Raw genomic sequence first — 19,371 nt, forward strand, 5'->3', positions numbered from 1 at the left:
CCATGAAAAGATTCTCTGTTCAGATAACTGCCAGGAAAAAATGAATTATTTTTCTGATGAGAACCTGAGTACTGTTGGTTTCATAAATTGTTCACTTCAACTTGGTAATACAGTTATGAAAAGTAGCCTATTTAAAATATATGTGTGTGTGTCTGTCTGCCCAATCATTAAATATGGACAATATATTATATAATATTCACAATATTTAGTGAATAAACTTAAATCAATGAACATCTGTTACAACTTTTTATAGTGTTCTAGAATGAATCTGTGCTATTCCTGTACTGTATATGGCCCCAAGCATTGACTTTGTCAACTATAAAATGTAGATTTCTTATGACTGTAATCTTTACTGAATCCCTCCCTAAATTTCCTTATTTTCACAGCCCCCCCCGCCTATCTTTCCCCAGCACAAACAGGGCTGTCATCTTACTGGAATCTGTCCCAACCTCCCCTCCCTCCCAATGATCCCCCTCCCCCTTTAGAATATCCACCTCCACCTCCACTACCTCCCGAGTCCCCACCTCCACCTCCTCCCCCTCCACTTAGTGATGAAGGCGAGATCGAGGAGGTTGAAATGGAGGATGAGGAAGGGGAACCACCGGCCCCAGGAACTGAGGAAGATGGCAACCGTAATTCTCACCTGATTCCTGGCACAGCTAGCAATAAGGTCTGCTTTTGCCTACTAGTGAAAGATATCTCTTACTATTTTGAGTGGGTCTATAAGCAGGGGTGCCCACAATTTTTGGCTTGTGATCTACATTTTCAATGGCCAGCACACCATAATCTACCAACCAGTATATTGGCCAGTCCCATATCTAAACTGTTGTGATTGGGGGGCAGCTTTTCATTCAAGGCACAGTGTGTGCCGTACAGTTTACATGCCTGCATTGGTCAGTGATTTTTTAAACTCATTGTCTCAATCTTTTCCATTTATGCACATGCCGAATTATGTGCTTGTGGTCAAGAGGTTAATATCAGACACAGAGGTTGTGTTTAAATTCTGCATTTTTTACACAGATTAGAAGACCCAAAATGCAGGGGAAAAATACACTGCGTAATACACAAAAATGACTGTGTGGGGAAAAAAGAAGGCTAGTAGCAGTAGCGGAAGCTGGTTATGATGTGCAAGATTTCTTTACAGGCCCCCTCTCACCAGACCACCAAACACCTGCCCACACTGCACCATTAATTAGGCCTAGATATTTTACAGTGGACAGTGTGTTGGGTCGATGACTTAGGGGATTGGGAAAGTAGGTCAATGTAGACATCAGAACCATGACCCAACAGTGCTCGGCTGTAGGCTGGTTAAAATGTTAGTCAGTCATCAAAACAAACATCACAGCTAGCTAGGCTGATATCTTGCTTAGGCCTACAAAATATATCAGATCAAAAAGCACAAAAATGAAGCGAGTTGGAGGCATCAGTTACCAAAGTATCTACAATCCACCATTAAGAGAATCCTATATCGCCTGAAAGGCTGTCCCGCAAGGAAGAAGCCTCTCCTCCAAGACCGGCATAAAAAGCCAGACTGCAGGTGATCACCAGGACGAAGACCTAGCCTTTTGGAGGAGTGTTCTCAGGTCAGATGAAACAACAATTAAACTGCTTGGCCATAATGATCAGTGCTATGTATGGAGGAAAAAGGGTGAGGTTTTTAATCCGAAGAACGTCATCCCAACTGTGAAGCATGGGGGTGGCAGCATCATGCTGTGAGGGTGTTTTGCTGGAAAAGGAACTGGTGCACTTCAGAAAATAGATGGCATCATGAGGAAGGAGGATTATCTAGAAATACTGAAGCAACACTTCAAGACATCAGCTATAAAGTTAAAACTTGGTCGCAACTGGATCTTACAGCAGGACCAGTGATCCTAAGCATACCTCCAAAGTTTTAATAAAATCGCAAAGACAACAAAGTGAAAGTGTTGGAGTGGCCATCACAAAGCCCTGACCCTAATCCCATATAAAAAGTTGGAGGACCACAAATCTGAGTTACACCAGTCCTATCAGAAGGAATGGGCAAAAATTTTGCATTTGATTCAAGTTAAGCAATTAAATGGCAATGCCACCAAATACTAACAAAGTGTATGTAAACTTTTGACCCACTGAAAATTTGATATAGTACATAAAAGCTTAAATAAATGTCTCTTAGCTATTATATTCAAATGACCTCTTATGGAAATAAAGTAGATACCCTAATTGACTTAACATAGGTAATTAATGGTAACATTAAATGTGTGGAGTTGTGAAAAATTGAGTTTGAATGTCTTTAGCCTAGGTGTATGTAAACTTTTGGCCTCAACTGTATGACAAAGTGTTTAGGTTTGCCCATTAATTCACTTTTATTTGGCTAACAAATCTAATGGCAAAGAGAAAGTGAGATGTGCATACATAAATTAGGAGAGCTTGAGACCCCCAATTTACACTTAATTCTTGGTGAGCAGCTCACCTGGGTTTGGACCTGGGTTTACAAATGTGAATTATCCCTTTAAGAAATGCATGTAGATCACGGTTATCTTTATCCAAAATTTTATGATAAAGGTTTAGCACTGCTGCTTTGCTGTATAGTCTTGCTAAATAAAAAAATCAATTGTTGTGACAGATGGTGGCAGCCCAATTCAAACTATAACAGGCTGGTAATATCAGAAACCCAACAACAATCCTCTTGAAAAGCACTACTCACTCATTTGAAGGGTATTCGACGAGCCTACATTTACAATCTCCCATTAAGCTCTCGAGTTCTGATGCTCCTGACAGAAAGTAGCCTAAGGCCAGTCCATGCAGTCTCTCCTGTTCGATGCTGCTACTCCAGTAGTTCTTGATTAATTTACATTTAAAACAATGATTCATTCATTTAATCAGCGCTCTTGTCATGCAGACAATGCCATAAATGCAGTAGCCTACACACTTTACTGCAGGTTGCCAAATAATGTTCCACGGTAAGCATCATTTTTGCAAATTAGGTGTGTTGAAAATCTTGGTTTTAAAACGTCCTAAATGACAGCAGTTGAGCAGGGAATATTTTTGACGCGAGTCGTGGGTTTGGCGATTGCTTTTTTAAATTTATTTATTTATTTTTGAAGCCATCTAACTCTGGCAACTTTGCTGCTTTTCTCTCCTGATCCGTTTTCTCTTTTCTGTCCTGATATCCACTTTTTTGTGGCTATGACTCCTTTGCACTCTATTTAATTTAATAGTTTAAACAGTATATTTTATGTAGAACGAGCACATAGGATAAGTTTGACAGGATCACAGACTGTTGTACAATGAAAGCATAAGCCTGATCGAGATGAGTTTGCATATTGAAAGATATATAAAACAGATGGCACTAGAAAAATAAGCTTGTTTTCTCAGACATTTACCAAGCATCGCAAATGCACGGGCTCGTGCATAATTTATTAAGTATTTTTTTTCATGTACAGGAGGGCTAGATATCTGTAAATTTTCGGGAGGAAAAATTTGGGGAGGCAATGCCCCTCTGTCCCATCTGTAGGGAACTGGTAGCAAATTATCTCCCTCTTCAGAATGTTGGTACTGCATTATCTCCTACTGCTGGCTAAGGCCATTACAGCATTATCCCAGTGCAGAGCTCTGGTAAGTCATTGCGTTGTCTGCAACTACTGGGCAATTCTCCTATATTGGCTTGCTCTGCAAGGCAGTTGATACTGCATTGTGTGCCATGTCATGCTACTGGGCTAAGGTAATGCATTACCTCCTTCGGTAGAACAATGGTACCACACAATCCTGCCGTTTCCTTTTCTTACTGTCTTTTCCACCCCTCAGAATATGATTGTTGCTGTATTTAAATATTTTAAATATTCAAAATGTGGTGTTCTGTTGAGTGCTAAATGTCTACAATTTCTTTTATGATTGCATTTTTCCCTCAGGTATGCGAGTCAGCATCTTCCCCTGGGGCATCAGTGAAGACCCTGAAGCGCAAGGCAGTCAATTCTGGTCAACTGCATAAGAATGTTACTATTGGCAGCAATGCCATCCTGTATAGTCATTCCACCTCCACAGCCAGTGAGGACCTCCGAAATAGGACATGTTTTGACTAATGTTGTTGTGGGGGGTGGGGGGTGGGGGTGGGGGGTTTAATACAAAAAAACCAAACTAGTGGCAGGGGTTGGAAATTGTCAATCTTAATTGCAACACCTTGCAACTGGGTCAGGTTTCGTCCCTGACTAAAATTGTTTGTAAAATGAAGGAAGCTTTTCCTTAATTTTAAAAAGCCAGTTAATATTTGTTTGATTTTAAATCAAGCCTTATTTTAAAAATGGAATGTTTACAGTAACTACAGTGCCCTGCAAAGGTTTGGTAGAGTGAAATTAGTTATTTTTGCTGCTTACTTAAAGGCATTTGGATTTGAGTTTGTAAGATGAATAAGACACAAGTAGTAGTAATCACTTTTATTTCATGGTATTTACATGCATATATGTTTCACTAGTCATTGCTTCTGAGAAATGGTTTCACATATACACATGTAAATGCTATGAAATAAAAACTGACAAGTACCTTTGTCTCATTTGTCTTGATCTCAAATTCAGATACCTTGAGTATATACCAAAAATAATTAATTTCACTCTCCTGTTACCATACTTTTGGAGGGCAATGTATGTGCCCATAAATTAATAAAGATGAGAGAGGGCTGGTGTGTGTGTGTGTGGTGCAGACCTGGGTCAAATACATACATAAATTATTTTAATTATTTTAATTACTTTTAAATACTTATTTATAAATTATGTGAAATTCACCATTTACAAATACAGAGTATTTAAATTATAAAAAGTATTTAAAAATACATTTAAGGAGCATCTGCATGTATTTCCTATTATTTTGCTATTACACACAAAGTGTTTGATTTAATGGAATTCTTTGAAAATACTTTCACCACATAAGGCCAGTGGTGCAACATGCACAGTTGTATCAAGCTTTTGAAAGACTTGAAAAGCATTGGATATGCGGGAACCTATCAGCTCTGCTGACGGCCCCAGTCCAGTTGTACCAATTTCCATTGTTAATTGGTAGTGAATATGCACGGCTGAATTCTATTTTATCAGTGGAAAAAAAGAGGAAATACAGTTAAAAGGCCACTAACTTTAAAAAAGATTGCATGGGTACAAATAAACTGGCAAGTAGCTTGTGCCCCCCCCCATACAAGGACATGTAGGCTACTGTCTGTTAGAGACAGTGCATGGGTTGTTTAAAATTGCCCCAGTATAGGCTGCACTTGCCCATAATCCAGATTCAACCCCTAGCCCCTGGTAGTTCCCCTAGAGTGCCCTCAGTATTAGAACTTGCTGACATCACATCGAGGGCCACTCAAAGATTTTACAAAGAACTCTTCAGTATTAAGCTTACATTGTTGCTGGCTCTGTCATTTCTGTTGTCTATCACAGAAATATTTCAAAATATTTTAAAATTGTATTTGAATTTTAATGTATTTGTAAAAGGCTCTAAATACTATTTGAAAAAGTATTTGATTTCCCAGGAAAGTATTTATTTAAAGGAATGTATTTTTGGCTGGACTGCAATTGTGGGGCCAGCCCTATAAACGCGAATCTCTGTGACTGAGTGATTGAGTGAGTGATGAAGTTACACCATTGGCCGGCCAGTCCAGACATATACTAGGTTTTGACCTGGTCTTGTTTAAATACTGTTTGTGAAAGTATTTGGTTTTCCATGAAAATAATTTAAATAAATCAAATACAAAGTATTTCATGTGTTAAAGTATTTGAAAATACTTCAAATATGTATTTAACTACATTTTCAAATACAAATATGTATTTGTATTTGACCCAGGTCTGGTGTGGTGTGTGTAATGTTAGATATGTGTTGTTTGTTGTGTTTATTATTTTTTGTTTCGTGTTTTTACATTTTCAGACATACATTGTTGTGTATGTACAGTAAAATTGTCTTTTAAAACCTTACATTTTCTTAGAAATGTCCTGGAAAAAAGTGTAATTTGATTTCAGTTGGAAACCTACATATGGCAATACTTTCTCCACAGCTTCTGCTGCCCCAGTGTCTGCACCTGCATACTGGAGTCTTTCTGCCATACCCCCATCCCTCCCCTCGGTTGAAACGACAGCCTCCCTTGTCCCAGCACCCACAATCCTGCCCCCACCACCAGCTGTCCTGCCATCTGGGACCACTGATCAATTGGCAGGGAAAACACTCTCTTTGGATAAGACCAAGAAGCTGAGGAAGGAAAAGGTGTGTGTGTACATGTAAAAGATCTGTTGAGGTAGACTGGTTTATTAGGCGGCCAAGCACTGCTACTCTTAGGCCGTATGGCAAAAATTCACAAAACCTTTTAGCGTTTTGAAGGAGTGCCCATAAAATGCATGTTGGCAGTAGAGTGAAATTTGTTATTTTTTAAAAAATACTTAAGGCAGTTGGATTTGAGATCAGAAGTTGAATATGAGACACAAGTGTTCATGCAGTTGGCTTATTTCATGGTATATACAGGCCTATATCTGGAGAAGCTGGCTGTCCCCTGCATCTGTTATATCTGCAGAGGGAATTCCCTACTTTTGTCATCAGCTGTGTTTACATTCCACCTAACAATAACACAACATAGCTCAGGAGGTAAGAGCGGTTGTCTGGCACTTGGAGGGTTGCCTGTTCGATCCCCCGCCCTGGGCGTGTCGAAGTGTCCCTGAGAGACAAGATAAGATAAGATATACTTTTATTGAACCCTGTGGGGTAATTTGTCCTCTGCATTTGACCAATCCTAGTTACTTAGGAGCAGGGGGCAGCCACAGTGCAGCGCCCAGGGACCAACTCCAGTTCTGAGGCCAGTGCCTTGGTCAAGGGCAACTGCAGGAGCGCGCCTAACATGCATGTCTTTGAGTGTGGGAGGAAACCGGAGTACCCGGAGTAAAGAGAGAACATGCAAACTCCACGCAGAGAGGATCCGGTCGGACACGGATTCGAACCCGGAACCTCCTCCTTGCGAGGCAGCAGTGCTAACCACTATGCCACCTAACCCCTAATTGCTCCCAACGAGCTGATTGGTACCTTGCATGGCAGCCTTTCACCATTGGTGTGTGAGTGTGTGTGTGAATGGGTGAATGAGAGGCATCAATTGTAAAGCGCTTTGGATAAAAGCGCTATATAAATGCAGTCCATTTACCATCCATTTAACAACAGGGTAGTTGCAGGGCCCAGGTTGCTAATGCAGTGATAGGCCCAGCACATATCCTGAGGCTCTGGTGTTTTTTGCTGGGGATTTCAACATTTGCAGGCTTAACAGTGCTCTGCTGTCATTTTATCAATATGTGGACATTCCAGCAAGAAGGGGACATGTACTGGACTTAGGTTAATATTATCAATTGTACAGTTCAAACTCACCTGCCACTTGGTTTACAGAACATAATGTTATTTTTGTACATTTGCATTACTAACAGGCACTGAAGTGCCACAAACCCCAAACCTAGTGTCAACCAGTAGTCGGAGAACGCCATTGCACAGCAGCAAGGCTCCCTAGCTTGCACGGAGTGGTACATTTTTGATGGTGATCTGAATGAGGGTTCCTGCAGTTGCTAACTACATTAAGTTTTGTATATCCACCACCATACCGTGTAAGACTGTATAAACACCCAAACTCAAAATCTTTAATATATTTTAATATATTTTCTGAGAGGAAGAACAGAAGGCTTTCCAATCCCAAGACTGGCTCTCACTCAGCCATTAGCCGCACAGTCCAGAATGAGATTTATAATGCCAAAATGCAATATAAGGACAAATTTGAACACGAATTCAGCGCTATGAACTCCAAGCATGCTTTCGAAAAAGCGTGGACACTTCTGGGATACAATCCAAGAGCCAACAGAAAAACAAACACTGCCCCCTTTGCTGAGGACCTGCACTCTTTTTATACATGTTTTGACACCACCAACTTCTCAACCTCACATGTTAAATGGCAATAGAGAAGCAACATTCAGAGCCAGGTGTCTCAACACAATTTTAATCAGCACACTTGTACTGTATTATCCCAGATTGGCTTAATTATCTGTCCGTAAAGTTAGCTGGTATAATTGTCTGCCTATATTTTGGGAAGTCTGATCTGCAGTAATTTCTTAAAATGCACCATGCAGTGAGGAGAAAGTGAATTAACCCCTTAGCGCACATGTGAGATCTTTCCAATCCTTGCCCATTTAGGGGGGTACCTTATTTAAAGCTTTATAACACCAGTTGGGAGCATCAGAGTCTTGAAAAATGCCTTAAAATGAAGGAAGACATTTGTACAACTTACAATACTAACACAGATTAGTTTATATTCATAATTTTGGAAGAAATAAAGCGCCAGAAATGCAATTGTCTAGACAAAAATCAAAAATTAATTAGCACTTTTTTAGTTTGCAGTGAAATACTGAAAGATTGCATATACACAGCAGGTTAAACTATACATGTGCTGGATCAAAAACTTCTTGACCACAAGTTTATAAAATCTAAGGGTGGATAGGTAGAACTACTATAGATTTATGAAGCAAGAACTAAGCAGTGTACCCAGCGTCTCCAAATCTATGCAAAATGTCTAAATTATGCATTGCTGTAAATCACAACATATTCTTGTATTTCACTGCAAATCAACTGTTTTTTCTCAAGAAACTCACTGTTGCATCATTTTCAAGTGGGAATTACAAGCTTTCCGTCAGTACAGTGGTCTAAAATATCTAGGGGTCCAGAAACGTATCCAAAATCTCTCCGAAAATGAATAAAATGCGTTTGGTCCATTGTAAAGCATATAAATATGGCCCTTATGAAGATTTAATATGAAACATTAAAAATATCAGATTGAAACATTGTGCAAAAACATTTTCACAGTGTGGTAGAGTATCTAAATGTGTAATCATTAACACTCATATGTTTTTTGTATGCTACAGTATGTTATGTGTTTTGTTTGGGGATGGGACGACATCCAAACAATATTCAACCGTACACCACGTTTTGGTGATGCCCAGCACAGGTCAAATCCAGTGCTTGAAACAGAAACCCTACTCAGCTAAGGACGTGGCTAACAATGAACGCTTACGTTACAGTGTGAAATATCCTCATTATAAAATACCACTAACCTATTTAAAGACACTCAATTTCAAAAATAACGTATATAACCGAAATATTTTCAGCAGCAACGCTCACATATTCACAATGAAATGTTATTTGCGTTCTGTAGATAGAGGCAGGGACCAATAATCAATGCTGCCATTCTCCTCTTCTGACAGTCCAGAAAACAGTATATCAGCTGGGTCTATCAACAAACATATGCCTTAGCCATGCTCAGAAATTCTCAACAATAATCATATTTAACAAGAAATGAGGAAACTCATCGATGAAGTTTTGCCAGGTGCACTGTCTGTTACTCCTACCACAGTGAATGCGTAAGGAGGCGATGATGAGAGCAAACCATTGGTTACGCTGAGATATAAAACACTATTCCAAAAGTAATTTTAGATGTTATACAGAATAAGCTTTCTAATGATGTCACCTACTGGATAGATTAATTGTCAATCAAGCCAGATTGTACTACAAAGGGCGACAACACCATAAATACCATATTACGCACAGTTATTTTGCAAGGTACCCAGGCGTGTCAAATGCGCATATATTTCACAAACAGATTGTTCAAGACAATGTATGACCACTGGTAAGGTTGTATATGTATTCCATATTTAGTCCCAGATACTGACAGTAGAAGGACATGGTATAATTTTAGAAAAATTTGTCTAGTTGATTTCATTATTCAGTGAGCAGCATTTTCACTGGCATATCATAAGGCTATTGTTGGGTTTATCTTATTCCTATGATGGAATACAAATTTTTAGTTGTGAAAGAATATTTTTATGAATGCCCAGATACACTATTGTCCAGTGTGTTGTGGGTGGGGGTGTAGTTGCAGATGAGACTGCAGGGAGGGGGTGCTTGGTAAATAGACAACCAGCGCGACAATGGTGACGCTTATAAACTTGGTATTTGGTATAGTTGTCCCAAAATCGTCTACTAATAAAGTCTGAAAACAGGGTTTGTGTTTTCAACTCATAGTTTGGTTGCAGGAGCACTAAAAGTATGAGTTGAAAAATCTCAGAATGCCGGCGTCATGGCCGACGTTATGCCAACAAATTAATGAATTACTGAATGTTGCCATTATTTTGCAGCCCCATGCCAATGGTAAGAATGAGTAGAGCCACTTAAGTCGTGCTTTTTCTTCTCTTTCCTGCCCTTAGCAGGCAAAGAAAAGCAAGACAAAGATGCCATCCCTTGTGAAGAAGTGGCAGAGTATTCAGCGGGAGCTAGATGAGGAAGAGAAATCGAGCTCCAGTGATGAAGACAGGGACCAGTTCAACAGCAGGCGCATCGAGGAGTGGAAACAGCAGCAATTTGTCACGTAAGTCGTCTTCTCTACCTGGTGCTATGGTCCCATGAAGCATTGTTACCCAACTGGAATATTGTTACTGGTTTTTCAAAAAGGAACATGTTGCAATATTCTCTGGTGCTATTAGAAATATTCAGTGTTTTTAGTAACTGTAATTTCGTGGGTTGTGTTGAATAATCCTGGGTACTCTGGGATATTTCTAGAATGAAGTATTTAACAAATGTACTGGTAAAACCTGGTAGAAAAGAATGTATTATGTGGGTTAGGAACGATCAGACTCCAGTGCTCTAAAAATGTTGGTGCCCTTGATGTTAATAAACACAGGTAATGAGCTATATATAGGCCTACGTGCTAAAAAATTATAATCTTTTATACTAAACACAATTGCTTTTCTTTAATAGATAGCGGCCCTGTTCTCAGTACGTTTTGAATCTTTCCTTCACAAAGAGACTGAGATGGCCATTGCAAAACAGTAATTTTGTGGTCAGTTAGTTGGAGGGCACTATCTACACTTGCTGGTGACTTTATTAGGTACATCTGCTTGTTAACGCAAATAGCCTACGCCTCCAAACAGCAAATCATGTGGCAAGACAGTATATGATGCGTGCTGATATGGTGAAGAGGTGTAGTTTTTAGTTTGAGCCACAAATTGCGTGACCTGAAGGACCTTGACTGTGATACGATTCTTGGCGCCAGACATGGTGGTTCCTGCATCGCAGAAACAGCCAGCCTCCTGGTATTTTTTACACAATAGAGATTCTGAAGAATAGTGCAATAAACAGAAATCCAGTAAGACAGTTCTGCGGGAGAAAACGCCTCGTTAATGAAAGAGGTCTGAAGAGAATGGGCAAACTTGTTGGGTCACAAATGCTGAAATAACAGCTGTTTACATACTGTAACAACACATCAAGTAAACAGATGTTATTAGCTTGAACGAGACTGCCCATTCTCCTGTCAGTTAAGAACAGACGAGACTGTGGTTGGGCACCGAAACTGGACAAATGAAGATGGGAAAATCGCGACCTAGTCTAACTAATCTGAACCTACACAATCGGACATGCAGGTGGTAGGAATTTGGCATAAACAGAATGAATCCATGGATCCAGGCTGCCTTGTGTCACGGGTGCAGGCTGAACGTAGTGGTGTAATGCTGTGTCTAATGTTTTCTCGGCATACTCTAGGCCCTTGAATGCCAAGTGAACATGATTTGAATGCCACATCATACCTTGTTGCTGACCGTGTGCTTCTGTTTATGGCCATAGTCTTCCTTTTTTGAAGTGGATGCTTCCAGCAGGATAATGCACCATGTCACAAAGCACACATTATCTCACACTGGTTTCACAAGCATGACAGTTACTTCAGTTTACTCCAATTGTCTGCACAGTCCCCAGATCTCAATCCAATGGAGCACCTTTGGGATGAGGTGCAACTGGAGTTTCGCAGTATGTGTGGCCAAAAATATGCAGGAATTACATGATGCTATTGAGTAAGCATGGACAGTATCCTTGAGGAATGTTTCCAACACCCTTTTGAATTTATGCCGTAAAGAATTAAGGCTGCTCGGGAGCAAAATGGCTAGATAGGTATGCCTAATACAGTGGCCACTGAATTAATATTTACAGTTGAAAAACAGGTAAAGATATCTAATTTCTGAGTTATGAACTCACACTGCTGTCTCTGTTGTTGTTTGCAGTGGAAAGGCGGGTAAAAATGCTAATTTCGAGGCTCTGCCAGAGGATTGGAGAGAGCGACTACTGAAGAAGCGGAAATTAACACAAACCATATAATGGCTATGTGCTCTGCTTGCCCCCTCCAACATTCTTTACCTTGGTTTCAAAAATGCTTAAATTGACAAATCTGTAATCAGACAGTGAGCTATGCACCAAAGTTCACAGCTTGTCATATTGCAATACATGTTCATTACCCATCATATTGCAATGGTGTACAGTATGCTGTGGATATGTGGTTCAGTCCTGCAGTATTTTTTAACCTGTGCAAAATAATGTTCTGTTACCTAGAGCTGTGATCAAGAACTTGCAGATGAATAATTTTTAACAACATACCAATAAGCCAGAAAAATTCTCTTGGGTACCTCTGAATTTCAAAGTCATCTTATTTAAATTCTGTGTCAGAGATTTTCTACAAGCATGCCCAAAGTATACTTATACTTAACCTAAGTTGATTGTAATATAATTTTGAGCTCAAAGATGCACATTTTAGTAATCAAGTTTGAAGTCATAAAATCAACTTCTCAAGTAATTTATTTTTCCCTAGGTAAATCTGAATGTGTGTCCATACTGAGATTTATTTCCAGGGTGTTACTTTTGGAATGAATGCATTAAACTATACTATCCTGGATTGTTTTGTTTTGTTTTTTTTTCCTTTAAAATGTGATGTCCTTAGCCTTTTCCCAAAGCTTGATTAAATCTGTCCAAAAGGTGTTAAAAATGTGCCAATTTGTTTAACATGACAGTCACATGGCAAAAATGATTGGACTTCATTGTTTTTAACCAGTCCAGACATTTTATGTGTGACCACTTTGAAGTCATGAGGGTAGACATAGAACTGCAGTATCAGTATTTACAGTGGTGTTTGCTTATAGTTGATTTTAAATGTTTTTTTTTTTTCATTTCTCCTCTGAAATTTGGAGAGATGCATGCATTTGTATATGTTGTAAATAATGATAATAAAGTTTTGTCAACAAATCAGTCTGAGACTTATCACTACTGTACATGCTTTATTGTATTTTTTCATCTTATTAATCTGTTATCCATTTTGGAGAACACTGTGCTTGTTGCCAACCATCTTGGAAGTTTTCAGAGCGTTCAACATCCTGAATCCTGGTAGAAACCTATCCAAAGATGACAGGACCAAATTAATCAGTGCTCATTGGTATAGCTGGCCTAACAACCAAATTATATTTAACAAACAATACGTAAAGATTTAATATGCAAACCATACGTAATTTTAGCATATTTTTAAAGATAAAATCATAAATCGATTTGATGTAACATTTTCATAGAACTTTATATTAAGACAATACAGTTTTTTGTTTTTCCAATCTGGCTGTTTACATAGAATTTTAAATCATTCATATCAGTTCTAAAATCATTTTATGCTCCTGCTTCATTGTCAAGTTTTGGGATTTTTAGGATTTTTTTTCTCCATGTCCATTGCTTCACAAAGATATCTACTGTATGGGGCATGTCAAGATATAGGTTCAGTTTACCTCAAACAAGTGTAGTTACAGCGTATTTATTATTACTTATATGTGGTTGTAGCAAGCCGAGTGCCACCGCTCGTTTAAGAGATGAGAGAGACGAGAGTTTATTTTTGGACGCGAATGCGTCTTTTTATTTTACGACCACCACGCGGCTTTTTGTTCGGTATACACACACTTCACTGCTGACTGTCCGTCAGCTCTTCCTCCGTCTCCAGTCCGTCCGCTTCTGTCTCTGTAGACCAGCTTTTAAGCGTCCAGGCTCACTGTCGAGGTAATCAGCACATTGTCCATCAATCAAACAATTAACCATCAGTGCTGATTAATAATCCCCAACAGCTGTGGCGCAGAGTTCCGAGAGCCGCCCCGCCCACTCTCTCTCTGCAGCCAACGCAAAACCACGCCCATCCTACCACAGTGGTGTTATTGTCTGTATCCAAAATTTCTGGCCTTGATTAAATTCAGAACAGTTCTTCCTAAATTGGTATTTTTTTAAACTATGACTTATGCTCAAACAATAAATATTTAATTTAGATTTCATCCCATTATTTACAGTAAATGGCTGGCTGTGCATTTGCTTCTCATCTCAAAATTTACTCCCATTTCATTTTTAAGGACATCATTGTGTACATTTACACGCACACTCATATTCCAATGTTATTCCAAATTATTAGACAATATCCCGAGGTATAGGTCATGTAAACTGCTTATTCAGATTAAATATTCTGAATTAAATGTGCTAAATAAATATTCCAAATATGGAATATTTCTATTAAGATGTGGCATATGCTGATATTATTCTGTTTATTGGAGCTATTTGGACAAAATGTAAGGTTTATTCAGAATATCCATCTCAATCAGGGTTTTAATGACAGTTTTCAGCACATTCGGCCTGAGGGTGTTGTTTACAATCAGCGCTCCTCTTACTAGGCTACCCATTGCATTTTAAACATGAGCTAGACGAGGGCTTCCCAACCTTGTCCCTGGATATCTACTGCCCTGTAGGTTTTCTCTTCAACTCTTACAAAGCATGCCTTATTCACCGGCTAGTGCAGAGGTGCCCAATCTTATCTGAAAAGGCCCGGTATGAGTGCAAATGTTTTGTTTTAGCCCTACACTGTGACACCTGGTTCAATTAATTAATCATGGCCTTCAATCAAGTTGAATCAGTCTTCGAGCTGGGCTAATGTGGATAAGATTTGACACCCCTAATCAGGTGTGCAAAAACAGGGCTGAAATGAAAACCTACAGGGCTGTAGATGTCCAAGAATAGGTTTGGGTAGCCCTGAGCTAGACAGATAGCAGTTCACAGGGCGCAAGAATGGAAAAAGACATGGAGGTAAAAACTGTCATACTTTAAACATTTTTGAAAGAAATAGTTTAAGGGAAGTAGTGTCATGTGGTCGTTATACGTTTAATCGAACAGCTGCATGCAAACGTAAATATTAACACTGATTTCTGAGCAGCCACATAAATAGCCTATTCAGAATATTGTCTCATTGGGAATAATAATAATGGAAAATGTGTGCATGTCAACCATGGTAATTTTCTTTTAGGAGACAATTGATGAAAGATGAAATTACAACTTTTAGACCCACACATTATTCTGATTGATGAACAATGACTTGCACGTCTTGCAAATAATTTCTCTAATCCACCAGCCATCACAGAAGAGCTCGATGAAGCCTCAGTGAGTGTGTTTGCCACAATTAAACATGCGTGCAGGTCTCCTCAAGTCACAACCTGACCGTGCATGGGCCAAGCACTATTTACCTGGCATAATGATAATGGAATAGGCCTGGTTAAGTCACCTCTTACCCTCTTAGCGCACACCCCCTAGTGGTCGGCACGTCAGCATGCCTAGATTGTTCAACTCAGACATTCATTGCTCCTGCAACCAAAGTATGAGTTGGAAACAGAAACGCTTTGTTTTAGTTTCATTAGTAGACGATACAGGATAACTATGCTGAAGTCAGAGTTTCGTAGCGCCACCATTGTTGCTCTGTTTGTTCATTTAGCACACTCCCCCCTCCCTGCAGTCTCACCTGCAACTATACCCCCCACCCATGATATAATGGACAATATTGTCTTTCACTCGAAAATTGTATTCCGTCATAGCAACAAGATAAACACAACAATAGCCGTGAGATACGCCGATACAACGGTGAAAATGTTGCTCACTGAATAACAAAATAAACAAGACAAAGTTTTCAAAATTATACCATGTCATTCTACAGTCAATATCTGGGACTAAATATTGAATAAATATACAGCCTTACCATTGGTTTAACGCATAGAGATGTCCCTTTTGAGTCTGTCGGTCATATATTGTCTTGGACAATCCGTTTGCGAAATATACACACATTTGTGACGACTGGGTACCTTCCAAAATGTTTACCCTTTGTTTACCCTTTTAGTACTGGCTTAATTGATCATTCATTTATTCAGTAGGTGACAGTATAAGCTTTCTAACGATGTATAACATGTCTAATTTTGCTTTTGGAATATCGTTTTATAGCTCAACGGATCTGAAAGTTTTCTCATCATCGCATTCACTTAAGCATTCAGGCTGTGGTAGGCTAGCAGTAAAAGACACTGCACCTGATGAAACATTATCAACGATTTTTTGTAATTTCTTGGAAAACACTATTTTTATTGAGGATGTCTGAGCATAGCTAAGCCATATGTTTGCTGATAGACCTAGCTGACATTGTTTTCTGGAGTAAGACAGAAACGGAGAAAACTGTATCATTGATTTACTGTCTTTGTCTCTATCTACTGAACACAGATAAGATGTCATCATCGCTATGTAAGTATTACTGCTCCAAATATTTTGGTTATATACGTTATTTTTTAAATTGAGTGTCTTTAAATAGGTTAGCGGTATTTTATAATGAGGATATTTCACACTGTGAACTGGGTACAATGCTTAGTTTTTACTTCATAGATCTTTAGTAGTTCTACATATCCACCCTTAGATTTTAGGAACTTGTGGTCAAGGAGTTTTTAATCCAGGACATGTAGAGGTTTACCTGCTGTATATATGCAATCTCAGTATTTCATTTCAAACTAAAAAAGAGCAAATTCATTTAAAATTCTTTGCCTTGACAATTGCATTTGTGGCACTTTATTTCTTCCAAAATTATGGATATAAATTTATCTAAGTTAGTATTGTAAATGGTACAAATGTCTCTGTGGTGTTCACCTATGGAGGTATAAAGCTTTAAATAGGGTACCCCCTAAATGGGCAAGGATTGGCCAGATTTGGCATGTGCACTGAGTTAACTACAACCATTAATGTGTGGATAGAGGTGTCTTAACAAAATTGGATGATGTAATTATCAGTTTCATAAGCTATTCTAAAGCCAGTAGAGATGCAAATAATTTTGTAATCGCATGTATATTGGTTACGGAGTTCGGAATTAAATCACAAAGTTATTAATACAACATTTGGGGAAAAAACTGAGGATTTTGAATTCTGCAATACTAAGCAGTGATGCGTCCAAGGTGTAACAGATGAAAATATTTTATGAGCTTTGTTATATAGCCGAGTTATGGGATCCAGGGTTTTGAGGTTAGAGACCTGATTGGTAGGCAATTAGTGATGGAAGAAAGAATTTAGGTTTAGGTAGGTGAGATATCCTTTTGTTTGAACTGAAGATAGAATGTCAGATAACTGGTTTACATACAATTTGGAGGGTACATCTGGAGGTTTGTTGGAGGTAGGGGTGGGCGATATGACGATATTAGATCCTGAACTATTAAAATGTCTCCACGATCTGCCTTTCCAGAGAAATCGGGAGTAATGGGCTACAGTGAAACTGCACATTCTATCAGTTGCACCGGCAACGCTCATACAAGGCATCCAACGTTGTTTTCTCAGCCAAACCTAAAATCACACCAGGGCTGGCCCGACGCATAGGCGAACTAAGCGCCTGCTTAGGGCCTTCGTGGCCACCAGAGGGCCCCCAAGAGTGCTTGAAATGTCTCACAAGAGAGCTTGAAATGTTATGTCACACTCAGTCAGACTAACGTTAGGTTACTGTCCTCTCCTCTGCGTCGATGGAAAAAGCAGCAAAAAAAGTAATGTCGCAAAAAAGGACATAGGCTATCCTCCTGGAGCAGAGAAAAGAAAGAAGAAAACAGAAGCTAATGTTAGCTAGCTAGTTAGTTAACAACATAGCCTAGGTAGCATATCTAACTAGCTAGCTAGAGAAATTCCGATTTTAACAGGGGGAATCTAGCTAATGTGTTAGATTACAACTCTAGAAATTTTGATTTTAACTGGTAGATAGCTAGCTATTCATAGTTGGTTTGAAATAAAAGCAAGCTAACGTTTTTGTGTTTTTATACTGAGCTTGATGCTGATAACAGCATAACATTATTTAACACTAGCATTTTGTGATTATTGGTAAAATATTCCACTATCAATCTGGCTTAATTAGCTAGTTATAGATTAAAGGTTTTTTCTTCTGTGTAAAAATAACTTGTTGCTGGGTATATATTTCTGTAATGAAAATCAGCTTCTGTGCCATAAACTTGGTACTGATAACAGCCTAACATTATTACATTACCATTGTGGGGTCTTTGCTTTTATATTCCAATATCATTATGCCTTGATTAGCTAGTTATAGATTAAGAGTTGTTGTTTTATGTGTACAAATTGCTTGCTGCTGAGTATAACAATTTATGTTGGTAAAATAAACTCATTCTATTCCATCAACTATGTACTCATACTATATGTATGATGTAAGCAACACTAGCTACAACTAATAAAATTGATAATGGGTGTGTTAGATTTACAGTAGGTGTGCAAATGATCAAGCATTGACAATAGTCAATAGTATTGCGGCGCCGAGGCGGTGGGGGGCCCCCAAATCAAATTCTGCTTAGAGCCCAATAAAGGTTTGTGCTGGCCCTGAAACACACTATTCGTTAGTCCCTGTTGGGCCTCCCATAACAGACACACCAATAATAGCAAACAGTACGTAGTGCCTTGGATTTGTTTTCCTTCCCCTTTTTTATATAACAACATAGCGTGGCTGACACCACGGAGGAGTTGGTCAGAACGCTTATTTGCTATATTTGGTAGTCCAGTAGCCTATGCTAAAACAGTTCGCAACTTCGGCTACCAAGCCATTTGACTAGCTAGCTAACCCTAACCGGCAAATATTCAATCTGTCAAACGTGTTTGACGGCTTGTCTGTCGTGTACATTCCGTAAATGTCTACCTGGGCCATGCTTCACGGATGTGACAAAGCTACTATAATCCCAATTTTGGAAACACTGCAAAATTTTCAGTTTCACAAAGCGAATTAAGAGTCTTAAGGTTTATTTGCTGGATAACATACAACACACAAAATCACACACACACAGAATTGAACGAAATTAACCATCATTGTAAGACTGGCATTTAGAAAGGAACGTGTTTTTAGCATTTAAGAGACCGACAAGAGCATTTAAGCCAGTGGGTCTCAGAATCGGTCCTGGGGGCTCCTTCCGTATATTGGCTTTTCTCCATTGGTTTTGATGATCTACAAGAAAAAAATCATTAGAAATTCAATGTAGCCTACATTATTTTTGTCTTCATGCACCAGGTGGAGAACTTGCTCTACAAAGTGCGTTGTCATATTTACACGCCTGCAGATCAGTTATTAGCTACTTGGTAGGTTTGTTAATCACCGCTGACAGTGTTAATTTTTATTCGTTTAAAAGTGACTTGCGAACGATCGGTCAGCTAGCGTCACCCAGCAAGTGAACACCACAACAGCGA

The 19,371-nt window shown here is 39.0% G+C and overlaps 1 protein-coding gene across 4 annotated transcripts in view; it reads left to right on the forward strand.

Moving 5' to 3' along the window:
* Positions 1 to 12,851, forward strand: part of fnbp4 (formin binding protein 4) — a 145,616-nt gene extending 132,765 nt beyond the window's left edge. For 2 of the 4 annotated variants that reach the window (XM_035417756.1, XM_035417757.1), the window contains exons 13-17: positions 387 to 670; positions 3,888 to 4,023; positions 6,011 to 6,216; positions 10,230 to 10,390; positions 12,072 to 12,851. In XM_035417756.1, the coding sequence (XP_035273647.1) occupies positions 387 to 670; positions 3,888 to 4,023; positions 6,011 to 6,216; positions 10,230 to 10,390; positions 12,072 to 12,165 (881 nt within the window). In that variant the 3' untranslated portion in view covers positions 12,166 to 12,851. The remainder of the gene's footprint in view (positions 1 to 386; positions 671 to 3,887; positions 4,024 to 6,010; positions 6,217 to 10,229; positions 10,391 to 12,071) is intronic. The other 2 variants (XM_035417758.1, XM_035417759.1) reach the window with 2 other exon arrangements.
* The last annotated feature ends 6,520 nt before the right edge of the window (positions 12,852 to 19,371 follow it).

Source organism: Anguilla anguilla, chromosome 5 (genome assembly GCF_013347855.1).
Source record: "Anguilla anguilla isolate fAngAng1 chromosome 5, fAngAng1.pri, whole genome shotgun sequence".
NCBI lineage: Eukaryota > Metazoa > Chordata > Actinopteri > Anguilliformes > Anguillidae > Anguilla > Anguilla anguilla.